Raw genomic sequence first — 25385 nt, forward strand, 5'->3', positions numbered from 1 at the left:
CAGGATCTGTGAAGTCAGCTTTTTGTCTTGTTTTTGAGAAAGGGTCGTAATGGTTGGTTTCAAAGCTGGGAAGACCTGGGTTCAAGTCTATCCATTCCCCCTCCTAGCCTTGTCCGCCCTGGTCAGAAGGGTAAGGGCCAAGCAATTGGAGGTAAATGACTTACCCAGTCATGTAGCCAGGAAGTATCAAAGAGCCTATTTGAAGCCAGGACGCCCATCCGTGGCTTTTTATCCTCTATCTCGGGTCACCATCTTCCCCAGGCCTGATCTTTTCTAATTTTCTTTTTGCCCCCAACAAAACTAAAGAGAAGCCCTTCCGTTGTTTCTCGGATGCTCTGCATCTCCATTCGGCACGTTCTGGGCTTTTGGGATCTGTACACACGCCGCCCCCTCACTCTGCATCTCCCCAGGAGGTTTGCTTCTGCTTGAGAGCAGGGACCTGTCGTGCCTGCTTGTAGTTGCCCTTTTGGTACTTAGCACAACGCTTGGCACATAGTAGGGAACACATCCCTTCTTGGTCTCTGCCTCTTTCCCCATCTACGGGGTTTTGTAGATCTGCCCACTCTTTTGCATCAGGCCTTGGAAGGTGGCCCTTCCTCCGTCTTTGTCTTTGTCGGAGCCCTTTTAAGAGCTAAATCTTATCCGAGAGCTCCCTGTGCAGCCACATCAGATCATCTTGACGGCTCTCCCTATTCCCTGCTGCATTGTTAGGGTTTTGTTCTGGAGGACCAGTTCTGTCAAGGCTCACGAGTCAGGATCCAGCCCGTTGGAGAGCCGGGCTCGTGGGAGAGCCGTGACTGGGCTCAGCCTCAGGTCAGTTTGAATTGTGGTCAGCCAGTCGCTCGCTGTGTAACCTCTATGGTCTCCTCGGCTATAAAAGGGGGCACCACGGGGACACTCCCCTGAACTCTCCCTCAGACCCCGGGCCTGGAGTTCTTCCTGGGACCTCCATGTTGGGGAAGGTCCAGGCCAGCCAACCTTCGGCCACCCATTGCTAGGACTGAATTACGTCGTTAGGTCAGCGCTTTCCACCTCTTGGACTAGCCTCGTGCCTCCCCCCCCCCCCCTACCGTCGGGACTTCCATCTCCCTTTGGTGTATCTTCCCCAATTAGGACAGAAGCTCTTCTTTTGGCTTGGCACAGTGCACGATGGAGCAGAAAATGCGTAATAAATGCTTTTTGGTCTTGCCCACTTCATTAGGGTGGTTGTGAGGAACAAACTGACCCGCTCATCAACCCCACTGAACGGTCCATGCATTTCCTGTGTGGAAAGTGGCCATCTCACCTCTGCTCAAGAAGCGCTAACGACAGGGAGCTCACTACCCTACCAGGTAGCCTGGGCCATTTTTGGAAGGCCTTGTTTTTCTTGTGCTACAACCTGTCTGTACATTCTACCTGTTGATGCTGGTTCTGCAGTCTGGGATCAAGCAGAATAAAGGAATCCTCTTCCTGGGCAATACTTGGGAGTGGTGCTGAACAATCATTGGCAAACTGTATAGACTCTCTATTGTTATTTTTTTAATCCCTGCCTTCCATCTTAGAATCAATATAGGGTATTGGCTCCAAGGCAGAAGAGTGGTAAGGGCTGGGCAAGGAAGATTAAGTGACTTGCCCAGGCTCACCCAGCTAGGAAGTGTCTGAGGCCAGATTTGAACCCAAGACCTCCCATCTCTAGACTTGGCTTTCCATCCAATGAGCCACCCAGCTGCCCCCATCAAGCTGTTACTAATGACTATTGCCCTTCACCTCCTAGTGAGCCAGGCAATGTGCACAGCCACAGGGTAGCTGGAGAGACTCTGACTAGAGGCTTCTGGGTCGTCATTTCTTGAACTTGGCAATGAGGACTCTGGGAAAGAGCCAGAGAGGGAAGCAGAGCCAAGAGGACAGAGTGGTAGGGGCCAGCGTGGCCAAGCTCCCCTCCCCAAGACACCTTCAAACGGACCAAATCCTGAAGGGCAAAGGCAGCAGAAAGTCACAGGGAGTCCTTTATTCTGACCAGCTGGACACAGACAGACAGACAGGGAGGTCTGTCAACCCTGGGAATGGGGTCGGGCCAGAATCACATTGTAAAGGGCGCACTCTGGCACCCAGGGAGTGGCTGCGCACCAGGGCAAGAGATCTCAGATCCAGGCAGAGACTGTGATGGGGCACAGGTGCAAATGGGCAGCTTTATCACCCAGTTCTAGGTCACAGATCCATGAAGACTTGGGGGCAGGGAAACTCTGGCCAGTGTAGGAGAAAGGAGAGCATTCAGGAGCCAACAGCAGCAGCGGCAGTGGTGTGGCTCGGACCCCAGGCCAGAGGAGAATCTCATTTCTAGCCTAGAGAGGAATGGCCAAAGCAGGAAGGATGGACCAAAGGGGAACCCAAAGTACTGCGGCTCTGAACCAATAGAGCTTTCCAGCTGATGGACAGGGGCTGAATCCAGAAATGGTTTACTATAGCTTAGTCCCAAGTCAGGGCTCAGACCAAGCTCTAGATCAGAACACTGGAACACTGAAAGCTTGCAGGTCCCCAGCCTATCCCTGAGATCTTGGAATTCTGAATCACAGAAAGCAGTGACTGGGCTAGTCTAGACCTTCCTGACTGAAGTGCAGCAGAGTCCTGTCCTAACAAAGTCTGAAGGCTGGAAGAAGACTGGAAGAATGGACAGCCAACCAACCAAAGAATCCTATTATGGTAGCAGTGAATCTCAGTTTGCAAACCTAGAAGAAAACAACTCCAGACATCTGCAAGCAAAGCCTCTGAAAAAATATAGCTTGGGCAAAAATTCAACTAGAATTCCTGGAAGAGACAAAGCAAGGGTTTAAAAATATTTTCATAAAGAAGAGCACTTGAGGAAAAAGTTAGAAAAGAAATGAGAGCTACAGAACAAAGAATTGGAAAGGGGATTGACAGTTTGGCCCAAGAGGTACAAAATCTCATGTAAGCAACAAATTCCTTTAATGTTAGGAAGGCTCCAATAGAAGTCAGTGACTTCATGAGGCAACAAGACAATTAACACAAAGTCCAAGAACTGAAAAAAAAAAGGAAGAAAACATAAGATATCTCCTAGCAAAAATGATTGACCTGGGAAATAGATGAAGGAGAAAAAATTAGGAATGAGTGCATAATTTCAAAAAGGGCATGGAATCTTAATTAAAGGCATCATAAAAGAAAACTGCCCATATCTCTTAGAACCAGAAGACAAAGAGGAAATAGAAAGAATCTGCTTGTTAAAATTCAAAAGAAACTCTTTTTTTTTTTTAACAACCCTTACCTTCCATCTTGGAGTCAATACTGGGTATTGGCTCCAAGGCAGAAGAGTGGTAAGGGCTAGGCAATGGGGGTCAAGTGACTTGCCCAGGGTCACACAGTTGGGAAGTATCTGAGGCCACATTTGAACCTAGGACCTCCCATCTCTAGGTCTGGCTCTCAATCCACTGAACCACCCAGCTGCCCCCAAAAGAAACTCTTGAGATGAAAATTTCCAGGAACATCACAACCAAAATTTTGAGCTGAGTTGTAAAAAAATAATGAAAGCAGCAAGAAAGTAAGAAGTCAGATTCTAAGGAGCTACAGTTAGGATTACACATGACTTAGCAGCTGCTACCATGAAGGAAAGAAGAGTTTGGAATCTGATATTCCAGAAGGCAAAAGAGATAGGCTTGCGGTTATCTAGCAAAACTGAGCAAAATCCTTCAGGGGAGAAATTTTTTTAAATAAAATAGAGGACTTCCAAGCATTCCTGATGGATGAAAAGACCAGAGTCACAGAGAAACTCTGAAGTTTAAATATAGCAGTGGAGTAACATAAAAAAGGTAAATATGATCAATGATCAACAAAGCTAAACTGTTTATGTTCAAATATGGGGAAATGATTCATGTGTCCCCTCTGAATTTTATCACCATCAGAGTTCACAGATGGAATCTAATTAGAAAAGGCCTGAGAGTTATTTTATTTTGTCTTGATGAGCCTAAGAAAAGAATGGGAGGAGGAATATATTGTTGGAGATGGGAGATGGAAAGAAAAGTTAGGGGCAATTATCTTATCTAACCAGGGCTTATAAATTAGGAGGGAGGGAAGTAGCTGAGACAAGAATGTTATTGTCCTCTAAAAAGAATATACACATGTATACAGAAATATATTTATATATACAGAAATATAATATAAATAAGAAAGTGTACATAAATACATTTCACTCCCCAGGGAAATGAGAAGGAACCAGAAGAAGGAAGGAGGAATTTGAGGGAGGTTAGATTAAGGAAGGGATTCATCCAGGGCAAAACAAACTCTGAGTGCACAAAAAAAAGAGTCTCTTTGAGGTATCAAAAATGGGAATCTGAGAGGGCACCAAAAATTGGAGAATGGATGAATGAATATTATACTGGACTCTTATCAGTAGGTTGGCCAACTGGGATTCCATAAGAATAGTGATGAAACATGTTATCTGTCTCTTTGATTGAGAGGTGAAGGACTCAGAATTCAGAATGAAACAAATAACTTTTTGGATATGGCTAACATGGGAATTAGTTTTGATTGACTATGTTTGTAATGGGGCTTGTTTTTCTTGTGTTCTCAGTTGGGAGGAGGAGAAGACCCATTTTGCTTGATTAAAACAGCATTAAAATTTTTTTTGTTTACATTTTAAAAAAAAACCTTTATCTTCCATCTTGGAATCAATACCATGAATTGAATCCAAAGCAAAAAAGCAGGAAGGTCTAGGCAATGGAGGTTAAGTGACTTGCCCAGAGTATCTAAAGCCACATTTGAACCCAGGACCTCCCGTATCTAGGTATGGCTCTCAATCCACTAAGCCACTTAGCTGCCCCTAAATGTTTAAACTGGAGGGGGGTGTCTGGGAGGTGGTAGTTAGATGGGCATGTCCTGGTATGGGGTTCCTGCTCCCCCCATCCATTTCCCCTTCAGGCTATCGAGGCCTCTAGGATTTTTACAGGTTGTTCTGTTGCTTCGGATAGTGAACTAGTGAGAGCTGCTAGTTGGGCCATGGGAAGTGCCCAAGTGGCTCCATACACCTACTGAGAGTCCAGGGGAAGGGGCCGGCCCTCCCTTAACTATCCAAACTTTTTGTCTGCTCCCTCTCAGAGGAGGAGTTAGAAAAGATCCTCTCGGTGTCTGGTGGTCTGAATCCCTTTCAATCCCAACACTGTTCTAATTGTGAAATATAAAAGAAGGAAGGATGAAAACAAGCATTTATTAAGCTCCTTCTATGTGCCAGGCACTGTGCTAAGTGCTTTACAAATATGATATCACAACAATACTGGGAGGTAGGTGCTATGGTTATCCCCATTTTACAGATGAGGAAACTGAGGCTCAGACAGTGACTTGCCACTGGTCACACAGCTAGTGGCAGACAGGACTGGACTGCAAGTTTGAGGCTCTAGGCACTGGGCCACCCAGAGATCCTCCCTTGGAGCCTGCCAGGACGGCCAGTTGGCACGTCTCTGCTCCCAAGGCGGAGCAGCCCTTGGGGAGGATGGGAGGGAGAGAAGCGGAGGAGGTGGTGGACGCTTTCTCCCATGAGGGCGCGCGCTGTCCAAGAGGGAAATGGGCTGCCTGGGGAAAGAACCACAATATGGCAGGCTGAGGTCTAGGTGCCCGCTCTGTGCAGGGCACTGCCCAGGGGGCAGGGAGAGCCCTGTGAGGGGAAGGGGAATCGTGCGCTTCCTGCAGAGGGGGTTTCATGAGGGTTGAATGGCCACCTCCAGAAAACCAGAGCCCGACTCCCTGCACCCCGGGGTCCTCGGGGCTAAGGCCCTGCCTAACCTGAACCCGGGCTGCCATCCTGCCTCCCTCCAGGGAAAAGGTATTGCTTGTTATTGCCCATCTGTGGGTCAGCCAGGCCCCAGGGCCACCCCCAGTGTTATAAGGGCCCCATCTGGCTGCTGTGCTTCCTCCTGAGACACTGAGGCACACTCTTCGGGCTCCATAGGAGAGATTCCCCACAGAGTCCCAGGCTCTGTAGTCACTCACCACATTGATCTGGGCCCCCGTGATGAGGGCTCTACCGTCCCAGGGCCAGAGGGAGGGGGGACATCACCCCCAGCCCCCATAGACAGCCCCTGCGTGGGGAATTCCTGCTAGGAGAGGCCAGGGGCTGTCTTCTCCTTCGGGGCAGAGCCCGGACAAGGCAGCAGCTTTGGCAGCAGGGCTCTCGGGATGGCCACGGCAGCCTCCAATTTCTGGAGAGATCTCCTGGGCCCGGGCTGGGCCGAGCTTAGAGCCGGGGCCTGGGGCCCACTTCCGGCTTGACCTCTGGAAAAGCCAAATGTGGTCTTGCATTCCGGCAAAGGCCCCGGCTTCCAGGACAGCCTGGCCTTGAGCGGGGAGCCTGATGGTCAGACACCGTGGGGGGCCAACTGCCCGTTAGAGCTGGGGGTGGGATGGCGGCCTGGGGCCCAGGGATGAGTGGGGGAGGCAGCCAGGGGGCACCAGGCTGGGGGCCCGAGACCCGCCAGGGGAGAAGGTGAGGAAGAAACCAGCCAGACTGCTGTAGCTTTATTGCTCCTCGGCCCCGGAGAAGGGCTAGCACAGGCTCCTGCTCATCCTGGCCGGGCCGGCCCTCTGGCCTGGATCCCACACGAGCAGCCGCCTCCATCCCCTCGGACTCCGGGTCCACGAGGTCCTTGGGGACGAGGAGCGGGCCTGGGCCCCGGCGGCAGCTGCAGCTGAGCGCTTGGGCCTCTTCTCCGGACCTTGCGAGGCTCCAAGGGCTCGGGGTGCGGAGAGAACGAGGGCTTCCCCCCTCCCCTTCCCTGGCCGGCTCCAAGCCTCCCTTTCTGCCAGGGGCAGACCCCCACCGCTCCCCACGACTCCTCAGACCCTCTCGCCCCCCTTTCCCCCCCGGACGTGCCCTGCAATCCTCTGCCAGACATTAACCAGACTTCATGTCTTCAGCCTTCTTTAAAAAATAAATTATCCCCCTCCTCCCCCTCCCACCCCCAACTCTGCATCCACAAAATAAAATAAAATACAGCAAACACTGTGGGAAGAGACCCTCCCAGGGGCCCGGAAGGCCAGACCCTGCTAGCCAGCCAGTCAGGGCCCCTTGGCCTCGGGCAGGCCCCGCTTGGGCCGGGCAGGTCCCTCAGGGCAGGCAAGTCCCCCGGGCCCAGGAGCTTCCTTAGGCCCAGGCAGGGCTCCTTGGTCCCGGGCAAGGCCCAGTCTGGGGCAAGTGTCTGCAGGAGGCCCACCTGGAGAGAGTCTGGGCAGACGGAGGCTGGCCCCGGGGGCCCTGGCTGGGGGCGGCTCCTGCCCCCACGGCCCTTGGCACTTGGCCCCAGAAGCTGCCCATCCATCCGGGGCTCCAGGGACGAGGCAGGAAGGCGGCTCTGCTGTCACGGGCCGGGCCTGGCCTCCGGGGAGGCTGCGGCGTCGAGTGCCACGTCGTGCGCCCTCAGATGCCGCTGGTGAGGTCGGTGATGACGCGGGCCTTCACCAGCTTCCGAAGGAACTCCTTCTCCCGCTGGATGTTGTGTGTCCAGGACTGCAACGAGGAGAAGCGCGGTGAGGGGGGCCCGACCCTGCCTCCCTCCCTGACCCCGCGTCCTGCTGGCCCCCAGAAGCCGGGTTCGGGGTCGGTACTCGGGTGGGCCAGAAGCCCTTCCTTGTGCCGGGCTTCGGGCCAGGGCTGGAGGCTGCTTCCTCAGAAGCTGGGCCTGGGCAGAGCCTTTGGCCATAGGTGGCATCCTCTCTGTCCAGCCCTGGGGGGTCACTGTGCACCCAGGGATGGGGCGAGGGGCAGGGAATGGGTGCGGCAGCAGGGGTGTCTCTGGGCTGAATTTTTCTCATTTCTGAGGTGATAAAACCGTGACCAGTCTTTCTCGGGGGATGAAGACGCTGCATTGGCTCAGTGTGGGCACTGCCAGGGGAGGGAAGTGGGCGCTGCAGCAGGGGCCATGGTGGGGCAGGAGGCCCAGGGAGCTGCAGCCACCCCGGGCACCTGGCCTGCGGGGGGACCCCCTTCCTGACCTGGGATGGCCTCTTTTCCTGAAGGAGAGGCCAGCCAGGGAAGGCATCTGGAGTCGGGGTGCATTAGGCCTCGGGCAGGGGCTGCGGGGAGACCTGCTGGGAACTTGCTGCTTGTCCCCCCAGTGACTGGGGCAGCTTGGGACGAGGAGACTGGACAGGACACGGGGCCTGCTCAGTAGGCCCCTGGGGCTCCCGCTGGCAAGTCTCCAGGCTGGGCAGTGCTTTCCGGGGAGACCCTGTGGCCACTGTGCTCACAGGCACCTCCTCATCCAAGAACACCCACAAACTCACAGGGAACTCACTCCAACCCCTCCTAGAAGCAACATCCCTCAGAAGTGAGCTTGAAGACCTTATGGATGGGGAGATCATTACCTCACCTGGAAGCCCGCTGGACTTGTTAAAATGAAAGTCAAACTCCTCTGTTTGGCACTCCAGGCCCTCCCATAACCCCCACGTACACCATCTCTGGGCCTGCCCTCGCCTCTCCCTGGGTACCAGCAGGTCCCCTTGCCATGGCCCCATCCCGTTTCCCTGGGCCTCAGCCTCTGAACCCCAGCTAGCAGCCGCAGACCAGACCCCTGGCGGCCTCCCATCCTGGCCACGGCAGGAGCCTCAAAGAATGGAGCCCAGACTGGGTCCTGCTGTGCTGCCTCCTCCTCTGGGCCTCAGGTCCCCCCAGGACACGGAAGGTGACGGCCGAGGGGGTCTGTGAGCTCTCCAGCTCGAGTTCTGAGGCCACGTGACACCCCCTGGCACCACAGGGTCACCCCCGAAAGGAAGAGCCTGCCAGTCTGAGCAGGAGCTGGGAGGGCGAGCCCCGAGCCTCCTCCGTACCGGGAAAACAGAAGAACCACCTTGTCCAACAGTTCCCACACACAGGAGAAACCCGGGCCGACCTCCAGGACTCTGTGGAGTCTTGTGGCACGAGGCAGCTCAGAAATGGGGGAGGGGGTTCGGGGCTCACTGGCCACCGGCAGAATCAAAGGGGGTTACCCAGAGAGGCCGAGGCCTGTGGACAGGAAGCTCCCTCCCTTCCTCCAGAGCTCATTCGACCTGGGGGCAGCTCCGACTCCTCTAACAGAGCCCTGTTCTGCAATCCTTGCTCCAGCCGGCCTCACTGGGCATGGACTTGGGCCCTTCCCAGCCTGGGGCTCCCCCAACTCGAGGCCCCTGCCTGGCTGCTCCTTCCTCTGGTCCAACGTGGGCCCCACCGGCCGCCGCTAAGCAGGCCTGCATCGCTTGGCTCAGAAGGGCCGAGTCTCCATTCGGAGGCCAACGAAAGCTCATTTCCTCAGAGCTGTGGGGATTCGGACCCGCCGCCCTCCCGGCTTGGAGCGCCAGCAGGAGGACACGTTTGCCTTTGAAGCCCAGCCTGGGGTGGGCGGCCTCCTTCCCCGCCCTGAGACCAGGCAAAGGCCCGGCGCTTACCTCCTTGATGGCTGCCATGCGAATGGACTCGTAGTAGTGAAGGGGGGCGTTGGGCGAGCTCATGTCGTAGCCGAAGCCGGCCACCGCCACCTGGTCACAGCTGTGCAGGGCCATGGTCACCGCCACCGTGCCCAGCGTGGGGATGTTCTGGGGACCGAGGGAAGAGCGGCTGAGAAGGGGGAGGGACGGCCTCGCCCCGCGCTCCCCCTCCAAGATCTCAACACCAGGCTGGCCCCCCAGGCTTTAAGAAACCCGAGGGGGCTGCTGAGAGGTGTGCGCACATGTGTCTGTACTTGTCTCCACACGTCTGCTGTGTTTGCACATGTGTGTGCACATGTGTGTGATGTGCATGTGTGTGAGTTTTTAGATGTAGGTGTGCAGCACGCTTGTGGCCCAGGCTTCCCCGAAAGCTCCTTCTCATCCTGGTGAGCCTAGTCCCTGCAGGCTTTTGGGCCCACCTCTCCTTCGGTGGCAGGCCCGGCCTTGGGATTTCACAGGGATGGTAATTCCCCAAAGAAACACCCTCAACAGAGGCACCTTCCCTGGGGCTGAGCAGCTCAGGACTTGGACAAAGCGTGCCCAGGGTCACACTGCCCTGGCTCCAAGGCAGCCCCCCAAAACTCCCTCTCCTTCTCCTTCTCTCTGTCTCTAACTCCCTCCCTCTCTCTGTCTCCCTCTGTCTCCCCCTCTCTCTCTCTGTCTGTCTCCCCCTCTCTCTGTCTCCCTCTCTCTCTGTCTCCCTCTCTCTCTGTCTCCCTCCCTCTCTGTCTGTCTCCCTCTCTCTCTGTCTCCCCCTCTCTCTGTCTCCCTCCCTCTGTCTCCCTGTCTGTCTGTCTCCCCCTCTCTCTGTCTGTCTCCTCCTCTCTCTGTCTCCCTCCCTCTCTGTCTGTCTGTCTCCTCCTTTCTCTGTCTGTCTCCCCCTCTCTCTGTCTCCCTCCCTCTCTGTCTGTCTCCCCCTCTCTCTGTCTGTCTCCCTCCCTCTGTCTGTCTCCCCCTCTCTCTGTCTGTCTCCCTCCCTCTGTCTGTCTCCCCCTCTCTCTGTCTCCCTCCCTCTCTGTCTGTCTCCCTCTCTCTCTGTCTCCCCCTCTCTCTGTCTCCCTCCCTCTCTGTCTGTCTCCCTGTCTGTCTGTCTCCCTCCCTCTCTGTCTGTCTCCCTGTTTGTCTGTCTCCCTCCCTCTCTGTCTCCCTGTCTGTCTGTCTCCCTCCCTCTCTGTCTGTCTCCCTGTTTGTCTGTCTCCCTCCCTCTCTGTCTCTCTCTGTCTGTCTCCCTCCCTCTGTCTGTCTCCCTCTCTCTGTCTCTCTCTTTAACTCCCTCTCCTCTCTCCCTCTGTCTGTCTGTCTGTCTCCCTCTCTCTGTCTCCCCCTCTCTCTGTCTCCCCCTCTCTCTGTCTCCCTCCCTGTCTGTCTGTCTCCCTGTCTGTCTCCCCCTCTCTCTGCCTCCCTCCTTCTCTGTCTGTCTCCCTCTCTGTCTGTCTCCCTCTCTGTCTGTCTCCCCCTCTCTGTCTCCCTCCCTCTCTGTCTCCCCCTCTCTCTGCCTCCCTCCTTCTCTGTCTGTCTCCCCCTCTCTCTGTCTCCCTCCCTCTCTGTCTCCCTGTCTGTCTCCCTCTCTGTCTCCCCTCTCTCTGTCTCCCCTCTCTCTGTCTCCCCCTCTCTCTGTCTCCCCTCTCTCTGTCTCCCCCTCTCTCTGTCTCCCCTCTCTCTGTCTCCCTCCCTCTCTGTCTGTCTCCCTCCCTCTCTCTGTCTGTCTCCCTCCCTGTCTGTCTCCCTGTTTGTCTGTCTCCCTCCCTCTCTCTGTCTGTCTCCCTCCCTGTCTGTCTGTCTCCCTGTCTGTCTCCCCCTCTCTCTGCCTCCCTCCTTCTCTGTCTCCCCCTCTCTCTGTCTCCCTCTGTCTGTCTGTCTCCCTCCCTCTCTCTGTCTCTCTCCCTAACTCCCTCTCCTCTCTCCCTCCCTCCCTCTGTCTGTGTGTCTGTCTCCCTCTCTCTGTCCCTCTCTCCACTCCTCTGCCCGTCTCTCACTCCTTTCTTCCCCGGCCCTGCTCCAAGGACACACGTCAGACTTGGCCTGACTCTCGCTCTCCAAGGCAGAGCAGCAGCTCTGTGCCCACAAAGGACTGAGGTTCCCATCACTTCTGCCGGTCAGGATGGGGCACGGGATGCCTGGGGCCGAGCGGGCTCTGCCTCTGAAATGCACAGCCCATCCGCTGCAGGTCCCTCTGGACCCCTCTTTGACAATGTCAAGGAGGCAAGTGGGGAGAGTGCAGGATTTGGAGTCAGGAAGACCAGAGTTCAAATCTGCCCTCAGCCACTCCTTATCTAGGTGACCCATGTCAAGTCAGTTAATCATTGCCTCAGTTTCCTCTTCTGTAAAATGGGGATAATAACAGCAGCTCCTTCCTGTGGTTGTTATGAGGCTCAAATGAGATGCTTCTTATAAAGCACTTAGCACAGCGGGGCACACAGTCAGTGCTTAAGAAGTGCTCTTCCCACCTCGTCCTTTCTCTCCCCCATTCCTGATGTGTTCTCCTTCCTCCCCACCATCCTCGAGCGCCCTTTGACACTCGGCTCCAGGCCTGCCCTCCACAGGGCCGGTGTGCCAGGTGTGCCCCTCACCCAGCCGCCATTACCTCGGACTCCCCCGTGTGCGCCTCTGGGCGCGCCCTGTCCTTGCTGCGCCCCTCTAGTCTTGGGCTAAGGCCACAGCTAGAGCGTCGTGAGGGAGCCCTCGGCACCCTCTGCCTTGCCCAGGCCGCTCTGCGCTCACCCCGAGCACAGGAACAGTTTCTAGGGAAATCTCGTCCGTCCTGACGGGCAGACAAAGCTCTCCTGGCCTCCGCTCACTGGGCCACATCCCCAGCCACCTGCCTTTAATCTCCGCCAGACCCCAAGCACGCTGGGAGAGCCTCCGCTGGAGATGCGAGACTGGAGGCCGCGAGAGAGGCTGGGGCGAGCTGGGGCTCTCTGAGGGTCTTGGGGCACTTCCAGGCTCCTCCCGCACCCCTCCCATCACAAAGCCATCCCGGGCCAGCTGGGCTTCTTACCCCCCGGCCCATGAGGCCATGGTTGAAGGGGAGTCCGATGAAACTGAAGGCGGCCTCCTGGATGAAGTAGGGGTTCAGGATTCGTATCTCGGGGGGCTCCTTGGGCACCCGAGTGGCCACGGACTTCCAGAAGCCATCCGAAGCGCTCTGGAACACAGAGGAGGAAGGAGAGGGTCAGGAGCGGGGCGGCGTGGGGCTGCTGAGGAGATCCAAGGTGCAGACCAGGCTGGCAAGCAGGCATGGGAGAGAGAGGACGACGGCTGTCAGGAGGGCGCCCAACCCAAACGGCGGCACTGTGCATGGCGGTGACACGGGGCTGCTTAGGAGGAGGAGCAGCGCCGGGATGGGACAGAGGGGGAAGAAGAGGGTGTCTGACTGGGGATGCGAAAGGGCCCGGACGCGGGTGAGGGTCAAGGACGGGAAGCGGCAGAGCTGAGACCAGGATGGGACGAGGACATGCTGGGATCGGGGATGAGTGGGGAGGGCCCGGTCAGTGGCGTGCCCAGGCTGTGTAGGAAGGGTGTGACAAGGGATGAAATAGGGCCGTGGCTAATGGAGGTCCAGCTAAGTTGGAAAAGCAGGCTCTGTGGCAGTGCCACCATCCTGTCTGTGCCCAGCCTTTGCCCTGTCCCTGCTTCCTCCTGGGTGGCTGCTACAGTCCTTGCTGGTGCGCTCGCCCTGCTCCCGCCTCCCTCTGGGCTCTCCTCGCCTGCCACTGTCTCCTCCTCCGGGGCTGCGCCCCTGCTTTGGTCACAGCCACCCTTTGCCCTCCGGCGCCTGCCTCCTCCTCCACGCTAGCTCACTGCGGCTGCCTTGAGGTTGCTGGGCATTGTCTTGCTCTCTCTAGCTTGTCTGCTTCCTTGCTCTGGCTCAATCATTCCTTCCTATAAGGAACCTGGAAAAACGGAGACAGGTGATTAGGTGGGACGCCCTCAGCTCTCTGCGCTTGGTCTGCTCGCCTCGGCGCACGGATTGCCTGGTGCGGCCCTTTGACCCTTCCCCCCGAGGTCAGCTGCATCCTCTATAAAATGAGGACGCTGCCTTAGCTTGGCCAGCTCTGACCCTCTCCCTCGACATCTCTGGGCCGGGCTTTCCTCAGGCTGCAGCTGGAAGTTGTTGGAAACAGTGGCTGGGATTATGGGTGGGAAAAGGGAGCCCCCAGGAAGCTCCACGGGCCGGCCGAGGAAAGGAGACGGAAGCGTAGCCAGACCCGAGCCAGGGCGGCGGGACGCTAGCTTCTAGGGGGCTGAGAAGCTGATTTCAGAGGGGGAAGATCCCAGAACGATGGGAAAAAACCACAAGCTGTAGCGGCGCCGAGGAAGCCCCGGCGCTGCCAAGCCACGGGCCTGCCTGCCATCGTTCTCCCAAGAACAACCTAAGCATACGGGGATCCGCGTGCAGAAGGCCAACAGAGCCTGAAGAGAAAGCGGCCCTGCGCTCAGGGAGCTGCCCTTGGGAGGAAGGAAGGGCCCACGCCAGCGGCTGCCCGCTTGCCCACCCGGCTCTTCGCAGGCTCACGGTGACTGCTGGGGTCCCGCAGAGCCACAGTGGGCCGGGCCGCCCACTGCCTCCTGTGGGTGAGGCCCAGACGGGGGCTCAGGTCCTTGCCCGGCCTTCCACCAGCTCCCAGGACCTCAGATCCCTCCTTTGTGAAATGTGGTGAAGAGGAGCTTACAGGAGAAGGGAGTTAAACCGTGGCGGCAACACTAGGTGTGGAGCCAGGAAGACCCGAGTTCAAATCTAGTGTCAGCACACACTGGCTCTGTGGCCTGGGGCACAGGGTCATGGTGAGCCAGGGGAAAGGACAGGGCAGAAGGAGGAGCACCGGGAAGGCTTCTCTAGCGGTCACAGGGCTCTTTCCTCTGCTCAGTTCTGTGCCGCGGCTGAAGGCGCCCCGGCAAGGGAACCAAGTTGGCCGATGAAATTCAGCAATTTGATTCAGCAAACACTAAGTCCCTACGGTATGCCGTGCGCTGCGCTCAGGCTGGGGTCCTCACTGTCCTAAGGGAAGTGTGCCCGTGGGGAGGGCCAGTCAGCACCTCCCGGGATGATGGCCTCTTCTCTTCCCTGCACTGGGCCACCCTCTTCAGAGCTCCGTTTTGGTTTAAACCCTCCCCTTCTGTCTCAGAATCAATAATGTGGATGGCTTCCATGGCAGAAGAGCAGGGTCATCTAGCTGGGAAATGTCTGAGTCACATTTGAACCCAAGTCCTCCTGTCTCTAGGCCTGGCTCTCAAGCCACCTGGCTGCCATACCTTTTGACCTGAGGAGGCCACCCTTGTCTCTACTTGCTGCCAAGTTCTTGAGAAGCATACATGCTGGCTGTCTTCCCTCCCACCAGTCTGGCTTCCATGCATGCCCCTCCCCCTCTCTGGCCAAGGCCGGACATGACTCTGGTCAAACTAAAAAGCCTTTCTCTTCTCCTTCTGAAAACTGCCCCTCCCCTTCCCCCTTCCCTCCAGGTCTCCAGGCAGCCATCGGCGCCGCTGGGCACCTTCTCCCCAGGAGCCTCTGCGCTCCTAGCCTCCCGGAACACCTTCCTCTGGGTTCTCGTTCCATCCCTCTGACTTCCTTCCAGTGCTCCTTTGCTGGATCCCACACGCTTAACACTCTTCTCTTCACCTTGGTCCTCTTCTATGTACGGTCCATTCTCTAGCGTTAATAGAAACTAGGAATGATGCTGGAGGGCATGTGGCAAAGTAGGGACACTAATCCACTGCTGGTGGAGTTGTGAGCTGATCCAAGCTTTCTGGAGCGCAGTTTGGAACTATGCCCAAAGGGCGCTAAAAGACTGCCTGCCCCTCTCCAAGGCACTCTGGGCCCAGAGGAAGAGGAGACCAACGGCCCGCTCCTCATAGCCTCCTTCAGACCTTCCCTCTGCTGCCACAACTCAGCAGCCTCTCCTCCTCAGAGATTTGCTCCATTCATCTCCATCATCCCACCAGACGTCTCCTGACCCTGAGGAATGCCAAGCCCTGACCCCTGCCCTCAATCAGCCCCTCAAACTTTGGGACTTTAATATATCCTCCAACAGGGCCTCAGACACCCTGATTCCCAGGTCAATCCCTAGTTCTGTTATGACCTACGCCGTTCCTCCCCCAGCACCTGGAGGAGTTCCAGTCATCAGCCAGAACTCAGAAGTTCCTCCGTCTCCCGCTAAAGCTTGCTCTGCCTCACTCCCTATGAGTCTTTGTGGTGACTCTATGACTATCTGAGCCCTTCGTCCCTAACCACCAGAGCTGTCCCAAAGTGCAATGGGCTGGCTGTCCTTGGAGGAGTTGTCTTCAGCCCTGGGAAGGGCTCCACGACGCATCGGGATGACGCCTTCTCAGCTATGTTATAGGGAAGATCTTAGGGATGCTCAAGTCCCTTGTCGTGCCCCTGACCGCACGGTGGATGAGCTCGGAGCTTCCCACCACACTCGACCCCCTTCCCTTTGCCCTCTCAGCTCTCATGCCTGGCCAAACCTCAGCTCTGGGTTGGTCCCACCATGTCAACTTCTCACTTCCTCCGGAGATCCTGCTGAATACCTCCAACTAAAGCAAATCGATCCACGCGTACTGATTATATGTCTACTGGGTGCCGGCTGAGAGATACAAGTGCCAGGAGCTCCCATGCTAGAGATGTCAGTCTGTTTTACACGTGTAAAGATATACACAGCATGAAGAGAAAGTGAATAGAGAAAAGCATGCCAAGTACTTCAGTACCAGGTGGTTTGGGAGGGAGGGCACAAGCAGCTGGGGTGGGGGAGTTCTTCCCTGACCGACTCTAGTAGCACCCTCAAAGTCTTCTGTCTCAGATTCTATAGCTGCTCCTCATTCCCTCTCACCAGAGGACCTCCCCGGCTTTATGGAAGGCTGAGGCCATTGGGTGGAGTTCCCTGGTCTTCCCTATTCTCCATTCCAGACCCCTCAACATCCTTTCTTCCCCAGTGAAGAGACCAAGACCAGTCCCTCTGCCTATGACTTTAATTCCCTCCCATCCCTTCTCTTCTAGGAGTTTGTCTCTTCAACTATTCCGACTCCCTCTCCCATCTTCACTCTCCTGACTCCTTCCTGCCCACCCACACCCCCTCCTCATCTCCAAACACATGCAGGCCTGCCCCTTCCTTAAAGCAACACAACCTTCAGCAGACTCTGTCATCCCTTTAAGCTATTCTCCTCCCTTTCTCAGCCAAACTCCTAGAAAAAGTTGTCCCTACTGTCTCCTCTGAATCACTTCTTGGCCCTTTCTGATCTAACTTCCAATGGATGGGGAAAACCCCTCTGTCTATTGGCCCAATCACCACGTGGATCACACATCCCTTTTTATCTCCATTCTCTTGGCTACGGCCCAGTTTGGGCCCTGTCACCTTACACTGGGATTACTGTGATGACCTCCTAACTGGTTCCCCTGCCTCAAGTTTCTCCCCTCTCCAATCCAACCTCAGTCACCAAAGTAAGTTTCCTGAAATTGTGTCTGACCATATCGTTCCTCAACTCAATAATCCCCTGCAGTTCCTTCTGACCTCTGAGTTCAAATACAAAGTCGTCTGGCTTTTGGAGGCCTTCTTCCCTGGCCTCTTCTTTTCTACACTGGCTGAGCCACCATTTCTGGCATGTTCTCCCTCCTCACCTTTTCCTGCTCAATCCCTCTCCCCCACCCCACTCTCAGATCTCCTTCATCTCCTCTGTAGATCTGACCTGCTTATTTACAGGTTGTCACCCTTATTAGAGTGGGACACCCATCAGGGCAGAGCCTCTGTCTGCCTTTCTTCATAGTTCCAGGGCTTAGGACATAGGAAGAACTTAATAGATGTTGGTGGCCTGACTGCCTCTCAGAGGTTATCAGCCATTTCTGAGCCTCCAGTCTGAGGGGCTGTCCTCAGCCTTCATCCCCCTTGAGCTCTCTGCCACTTTCAGCTCTCAGATCATCTCTTCCTCCCAGACCCTCTTTCTTCCCTTGGCGTTCAGGACGCCGCTTTCCTGGGTCTCATCCTCCCTCTCTGGCTGTTCCCTTGCTGTGTCATCAGTCATGCTGCACTCCCTCATTGTGGATGCCTGCCCAAGTGCTCTGGCCTGGGCCCCTCTTCTCCCTCCCTCTCAATGGTTACATCATCTCCATAATGGCTAAAAATAATTCCTACCTTCTGTCTTACTATCAATTCCAAGACAGAGGAGAGGCAAGAGATAGGCAATTGAGGTTAAGTGACTTGCCCAGGGTCACACACAGCTAGGAAAGATCTGATTTGAACCTAGGACCTCCCAACTGCAGGGCTGGCTCTCTGTGCTACCTGGCTGCCTCATCTCCCATCGGTTTAAGGATCATTTTATCTCCCGAGTTCCAGGCCCAAATTCCCATCTCCCTTCTAGATATTTCTAGCTGGAGGTTCTATAGGAATTTCTGAACCCACATGACCTCCCAGAAGTCCTGCTAAGTACATCTAGCCTCTGGACTTCCCTCTTTCACTTACGAGAACCACTCATAACCGGGCTGGGACTTTAGCATCACAGCTTAAAATTGAGGCATGACGGGCTTCTGGCCAGGGATAGAGTATAGCTAAGAAGAACTGATAAGAAAGTATCTGCTCAGTCTTGCCAATCTAAAAAGAAAGACTTCCACCTGAAAAAGAAGGGGATGGAGGATCGGCCAGCACCCCTCCACTGAGCTAGACACAAGAGACCAGCTATATCATAGGAAGGTGAGTCGCTGCACGGGGGCAGACAGCCACACGTACCAGAAAGAAGCCACGATAAAGCCCAGGCCTCAGATTCTGTACGCAAAGGCCGGAGTAGAATGAACTGGAGATCTGAAGGCCAGAAGGCAAATGTGATCTCCCAAACACCATGGAGACTTGGTGGGAGGAGATCCCTGACTTGAATAGGGCTCTGGAATCACAAACCTTATTCAACAGAAACAGGATCTCGGAAGGAGGGGTGGGGACAAAGGAGTATTGTCTGGGGGAAGAAAACGCAGGAACCAGCCGGGTGGAGAGGGGCAGAGGAAGATCCAAAGAGGCCATGTGGTCAGAAGAAGCCCCACTGTCATCCACTGGGCAGAAAGAGGAAAAAAGAGGAGGAGTTTGGGAAACAGAGCCAGGGGCCTCATTCAGACCTAAGATGACTCTCTCTGACAAAAGCAGTTCAACTCAATTCAATAGGCCTTTTTTAAGTACCCACACCAAGCTACGGACTACGTATTGTGCTCATCTTTACCATAAGGAAGGAGGTGGCAGAGTGGAAGGAGCCTGGAGACAGGAAGATGAGTTCAATTCCAGCCTTAGTTACTTCCTCGCTGTGTGACCCTGGGCACCTAAGTCATTTCACTTCTGGCTGCCTTAATTTCCTCAACTGTAAAATGGGGATTATGATAGCACTTATCTCCCAGGGTTGTTGTAAGGATCATATGACAATGATAAAAATAACCACAAAATAGCTCCTGCCCTCTGGGAGCTTGCAATGTGTATTTAAAGTCAATCCAAAGTAATGAGGGGATGTGAGCGTTAACAGTCGGGGGACCAGGAGCTGGCTTGTGGACGTGGCACTGAAGCTGAGCTTTGGAGGCAGGGGTAAAGGAGGGCATTCCAAGAAGGGCAAAGGCATGGAGATGGGAGATGGATTGAATATGACCATCAAGAGTAGGAAACACTTAGGAAAGCCTTGTTTTGCCTCTGATCCCTTAATCCTTCACAAGGTGGAAGAACCAACAAAGGGCCTGACTTAGAGATGGAGGTGAAGCATGCAGGTCGAGAAGGAAAGAGCAGGGTCCAAAGAGAGATATCCCCATTGGGATCACTGTTGATCTGAATCTAAGGAGACAAACTTTAAGAAGGGGAAACAGTGATATCCGGGTCCCCAAATCCTGTTTCCTAAGCACAAGATGGGCAAAGCTCAGCTTTTGAAAAGAAGCTGGGGGAGGGAGGGGTTGTCAGTGGACTAAAGACTCCATTGGAGTCAATATCATGGTCACCCCCAAAGCTCAGGCTGTCTGAGGTTGGACTGAGAAGACAAGGCTGGGTGGGTGGGTGAGGGCTGGGGGGTGCCTGGTAAATTCTGCCCTGGTCAGGACACAGGTGGAGGCTCACATGCAGTTGTGAGCACCACATTTTGGGAAGTTCCCTAACTGTTTGCAGAGTGTACAAAGGAGAGAGTGTAGACCAGTGCAAAGGCTGGAGATTGTCCCACGTTAGGCCCAGGCAAAGTGGAGGGGGTGTTGCCTGGAGATAGGAGGGAGCTGGGAGGGACATGCAGGGCTGCCATGTGGAAGAAGGAGGGAGATCCTAGCCAATCCGAGGGAGAAGAGGCAGTCACCCAGCGATGTCGACGGCTCCCATCATTCCCAGTGGGAGGCAGATGGCCCACGGTTCAGAGGCTGCTTTGGAGGTGAGCCGTCTCAGGTCAGGGGCTGATGCCCTCGATCCAGGACACTTTCCTCCCTGGGACTTGTGGCTCTTCCCTCCCGTTTCTGTCGGGTGCTTTCTGTGGGCCCATCCACTTCCCTAGGGAAGAGGGAGGCATGAGCTGCTGGTGGTCCTAAATTGGCTTACACAGGTTTTTGTGAGCCTGGCTTCAAAGGCTAGGACACCTCAGTCTGGCAGATGAACCCCATACCTGCGGGTAGGTCTTCCAGACTGACGAGAACCCACTCTCTCACCCTGGGCCCCCCAAGTGCAGAGCCGCATCGTTCTTGCAGTCCCAAAGCAGATTTCAGACCCCTTGAGCTCCCCCAACCCCACACTTGCCTCGCCTCTGTGGTCTCAGGCTACAGATGCCACTCAAGGCAGCTCCCTGGCTCCTGAGATCCAGACACTGAACTAGGGAGGCCAAGCCTAGACCTGGGGCCCTGGGGAAGGATTCCTGATTGCTGAGTAGCTGTTTACCAGACACGAAAGTTCCGTTCTCCTCACTCCACCACCACCTCCCAGCCCCCCTACGTACATGCAGACTGCCTGTCTGGGAGCAGGAGCTCCCAGGGGCAGGGGGCAGGCTTGGGTCGGGACCACACCCGCTGGAGCAACCCCCCTCGTTTCTGCCTCTCCTGCAGGGATGGAGGAGGCCCAGGCTTCAGGCCTGAGCCTTTCAGCAGGACAAGTCAGCCATGCGGCAACATATTTCCCATCCTGTGAAGAAGGAATGAGGAACTGGTGGGGGAGAAGCTTGGAGGCTGGGCTGGGGAAGCCCAGGCAGCACTAGAGGAACTGCGGCCTTCAGGGGGTCCTCATCCTTCTCGAACAGATGTGACTGCAGCATCCCCATCCTGGTCCATCCCCCCGCTCTCATTTTCCTGATATTAAGCCTAAATTTTCCCCTTGAGAATTTTCCCCTCGTATTGCCCCCAGTTCCACCCTCTGGGGGTGGCAAGCAGGACCAGTCTAGTCCCCCATCTCCAGGACAGTCCTTCCCACACTGGAAGAGGGCTCTCATATTCCCCTGAGTCTTCTCTTCTCCAAACTAAACATGCCCACCTCCTTCAGCCTATTCTCCTATGACACGGACCCAAGGCCTTCCCCATGGTGGCTTCCCTTCCCTGGACCTTCCCTCACCAGCTTCTCAGTGTCCTTCCTAAGTCATGCCACCCAGAAATGAGCACACGCTCCAGATGTGTTCTGACCGGAGCTGAGGACGGAGGCACTCACCCTCCCTGCCTGCAGGCTTGGAAGCTCTACCCAAGATCCTGTGAGCCTGGGGGGGTGCCAAAGTGAGCTGCTGCCTCCTCTAGAGTTGGAAGGGACTGAGGGCCACCACGCTGCCAGCCTTCGTGTATCGGCCAAACCCTGTTCTTACAGTTATTAGGACCACTGTGGCTGCCAGGATGCCCATTGCACCTTTCTGGTAGCCTGGCTTTGCTTCTGGCCTGTCTGCCCTTGCCCTTAGGAGCGTGAGGCTCCTTGTGCATCCCGTGGGGCTCTCTTTACACATTGTCAGAATTGTTTCTCTGTGTCTTCAGAATTTCACCCCCAAGCCCTGGCCAAGTAGAACAAGGAGTCCCACCTGTCCTTCCTCTCACCCAGCCCTTTGGAATTTGCTCTCCCCCAATCCCAGGACCATTCAGATGAACCCTGGCTTCCTTCTACTGCTCTTCCACAAATTCTGAGAAGAATAAAAAATGCACTAATAAACACTTCCTCCCAAGATTCTGATCATTTTAAGGCTCAGCTAGACCTCCTTTCTTAGGGCTGAGAAGCAGATCCAGAAGGCAAGGTTTAGTTGGGAAGAGACTTGTCTGCATAACTGAGATCCTCCATCTCTGCTCGGTCGTGGTCCTGGGCTGAGGGGATCTGTTTCCCAAGGCCTTCTGCCCTTCTCCTTCTGGGGATCACCTCAGCTGCCATGGCCTCAGTGATCAACTTTGTGCTGATAATTCTCAGATCTGCTGAACTTGACCCCCAGTTTCACGTCTTCAACACTTAGACATGTTGAACTGGATGTCTTGCAGACATCTCGACTCAACATGTTCCAAAAAGAACTCATTCTCTCTCTCCAAGCCCCATCTCTGTCGAAGGCATCATCCTTCCATCCCTTGGGGCCATCCTCAGCTCCTCACTCCTTTACCCCCACCCCACGTCCAATCTATGGCCAAAATGCCCCCTTCTCTCCTCTGACGCTGCCACCACCCTGGTACCTGCCCTCATCAGCCCATTTCTGGACTACTGATGTCCTGCTGGTGGGTCTGCCTGCCTCGAGTCTCTCTCCTTTCTAATCCATCCTCCCTCACGTCACAGAGATCTCCTTGAAGTGCACATCACAGCCCTCTGCTTGTATTCAAAGTCCTCCCCAACCCCGTCCCCTCCGTGCTTCCCAGTCTTCTGGCACCTTACTCCCCCCCCCCCCCCCCGGGTACTTGGTGATCTGGGGGCAGGCCTTCTCGCTGCTTCTCCGTCCTTGTTGGCCAGCCCCAGGCCTGCACTGTTCTTCCTCCTCATCTGCCTGCTGGCTTTCCCTAGTCCTGGCTCAGACTCCAGACAGCCTCAACACCAGCGCCTTCCTTCTGATCCTCTCCAGGCTACCCTGCCTAGAGCTCGCTTGTCCTTCGGGGTCTGCGTGTCTCCCCCACCTCCCCATTAGGCTGTGGGTCCTTCCAGGGCACAGACTGTCTTTGTATCCTCGGGGCTTAGGCCGTGCCTGGCACACAACTGGCACTTAACGAATGTTTGCTTATTGACTGACACTCATGTGTTTCCTCCTTCTGTCCTGGTGGTATTTAGTGTACTCTGATGACAATTTGCTTCTCTCCGGGGCCTGGACCGCCTCCCCATGTGTACATTGCTCCTTCATGGTCCTCGCCCCCATATAAAACCCATCCTGTTTCCTGTTCACAAAGTACATGATCCCCATTTACAGAGCTCATCCCACCAAGCCTCCTGTTTGTTCTACTCTGGGCCTCTCTGTACAAACACTGGAGGCCGCTGACTTCTTTCTTCAACTTCTGGGTGTCTCTGCTCTTCCTAGGCTGTAGCTGCTCTCTGCGGTTTGTGGCCGGGTAGAGGGACATGGACAGTTTCCTCCCTTCTCCTTTTTTCCAGCGGGAATCTTTTAATTAAATCTGCAAGACTCTCAACACTTTCTTTTCAGTCCTTTTTAATACATTCCTTCCCTGGCCAGGAGTCTCTTGCTGTGGCCCAGAGAACCAAATCCCAAGTTGAGGCACCATCTTCTTAAGCAGCTCTGCCTTTCTCTTTGGAATTTTTGCTTCAAACTCTTAAAAGAAAAGCTGGTAACGCCCACTGTTTCTACTTCCTCCCCTCTTACACACTGGCCAACCCAGTATCTGGCTTCTAAGCTCATCACTGGGCAGAAAGGGCTCTCTCCAGAGTTACAGGATCTCTTCGTTGCCAAATCCAATGAACCTTCTCCATCCTCATCCTTCCTGCCCTCTCTGAAGGCTCTCACATAGCGGATGGCCTTCTCCTCTCTAGATGTTTGTGGCTGCTCCCTTTGGCTCCTCTCCTGCCAGTCAGACCCCTCTGGGACCTGTCCTGGGCCTTTCCTCTCTACACCATCTCCCTGAAGAGGGCTCAGGGATCCAGCCCTCTAGTCCTTGACTCTCTGGATCCCCAGGAAGTCCCTGTCATAGACTTTCCATGAGACCTTTCCACCTGGATGCTGCTGACATTCCAAACTCCACACATCCAAAACAAAACTCAGTAGCTTCCCCCAGCCATCCCTTCTCTGAACTTCCCTGTTAGCTCTGGAGGGTCCTGCCCTTGGGACATCTCCCAGGCTCACAACTGCCCTCTTTCCAGCCCTCGCCCTACGGAATCAGTGGCTGAGCCTTTCTGCAAGTTCCTGGTCTGATAAATCGCTAGTATGTGTCCGAGGGTGGATGGGCTTGGCGCACACCAGACAACAGCCACATCTCGGCAGACAAGAAGTGCCTGGTGCCACAGAAGACCTGGCAGAGGGAGCCAGGCCCGCGGGCCCTGCTGCCAGGCTCGGATGAAGAGGAGGAGGAGGAGGAGGAGGGAAGCTGGCAACTAGAGGAAGGAGTGGCCCCATCGTGGGAAGTGGACATGGGCACCCACATGGCCTCCCATGATCACATCCTAGAGAAATTTGACAGGTGTAAAGCAGGGGCCACATGCAGAAGGCTGACAGGGCTCGGGCTGGCCTGGGCCAGGCCAGATAGAAGGGCACGTGGAGCGAGGTAGTGTGGTGGCCAGAGAGCTGGCCACGCTTGGCCTCCCCATCGCCCTGGGCAAGACCCTCAGAAGATAAAGGGCAGAGAAGCCGCTGACCACCGCCATGTGCCTTCTCCATCAGATCAAACACAGTAAAGGCAGAGGCAGGGGCAATGGGCCTTCAGTGAAGTGGGCACGGGACCTAAACCTGGGCACACTGCGGGCATTTGCCAAAGGATCTGGAAGGACAGTGAGAGAGAAACGAAGTGGAACAGATTCTTGGGTGTTTTCACTCTGACCTCCTCTGGCTGCAGTGACAGGAATAACCACATGGGACCCCCACACCGATCCCCAGTGTAGAGGAAGCCTCCGGCTCCTGGTGCCAGCCTCCAGGCCTGCCCTCACCAGGCTTACATTCTGTACACAAACCCCTTCTGCAAAGTACTTTTAGAAGGTAAAATTCCAAGAAAGCCCTCAGGGGAAAGGAGACCCTTGAGCAGAGCCCTGTAGGAAGCCCAGGATTCTCAGGAAGCTCAGGAAGACCTGAGTTCAGATCCTGATTCTGACACTTACAAACTGTGTGACCCTGAGCACTTAACTGCTCCCCCCAGCCTCAGTTCTCTCATTGTAAAATGGGACTGCATCTACTCTGCACACTTGTGAGGATCCAAGGAGATGACAGAGAGCTTTACAAGCCTTAAACCCTATACATTTTGAGTAATAGCAACAACGTCCTATTTCTATCACACGTCAGACATCTTAAATTGCTCCTCTGGCTCACCCCCAAAGCTGGGCTCTCTGGCCAAACACTCAGTGGTGAACTTGTCCCTGAGGCAGGCCACCCCTCCTCCCACCAAGCACTGGGAACAGGCCTCCGGCCCTGACCCAGCACACACTGGGGGGGGAATGGGGAAAGCTCAGGGGGTACCCATGGAGCTATGAATTGTTTCCCGTTGGGCAAAGCCTCATGAGAGCTGCTTTGTAGGGCACCAACCCCTGTCCGGACACCCTCTTCATGAGCCAGGGAGCCCCTGCCCAGGGCGGGGGACGGTGCCAGAGGTAGGTCAGGAGGCCCAGGCCGGGCCAGGCTCACCACTTTCTCCTTGTAGACGATGTACTTGAGCCACTTGAAGTCTTGCCACTTGAAGCCAGCCAGGACAAAGAGCGAGTCCTTCTCGTACTCCTCTGGCCGCTGCATGGCGCCCTCCGGGTAGGTGATGCGCAGGGTGGTCTTGCCCCCAACGTCCCTCTCAAAACCCTTCACCGGTGCGGAGTTCAGCCTAGCGAAGTGTGGTCTGTGTTGGTCCCCAAGTTGGCACGGCAGAGCCCTCCCCCATTCTGCTCCCAGCCTCA

General features: G+C 55.4%; 1 protein-coding gene across 12 annotated transcripts in view; it reads right to left on the reverse strand.

The window, feature by feature from the left end:
* Window positions 1–5175: 5175 nt before the first annotated feature.
* Window positions 5176–25385, reverse strand: part of ST3GAL3 (ST3 beta-galactoside alpha-2,3-sialyltransferase 3) — a 143749-nt gene continuing 123539 nt past the window's right edge. For 8 of the 12 annotated variants that reach the window (XM_056815276.1, XM_056815273.1, XM_056815280.1 and 5 more), the window contains 3 exons: window positions 25126–25312; window positions 12437–12583; window positions 5176–9546 (listed from right to left, as the gene is read on the reverse strand). In XM_056815276.1, coding sequence (XP_056671254.1) covers window positions 9046–9546; window positions 12437–12583; window positions 25126–25312 — 835 coding nt within the window. In that variant the 3' untranslated portion in view covers window positions 5176–9045. The remainder of the gene's footprint in view (window positions 9547–12436; window positions 12584–25125; window positions 25313–25385) is intronic. The other 4 variants (XM_056815277.1, XM_056815281.1, XM_056815282.1 and 1 more) reach the window with 1 other exon arrangement.

Source organism: Monodelphis domestica, chromosome 2, assembly GCF_027887165.1.
Source record: "Monodelphis domestica isolate mMonDom1 chromosome 2, mMonDom1.pri, whole genome shotgun sequence".
NCBI classification, from domain to species: Eukaryota; Metazoa; Chordata; class Mammalia; order Didelphimorphia; family Didelphidae; genus Monodelphis; species Monodelphis domestica.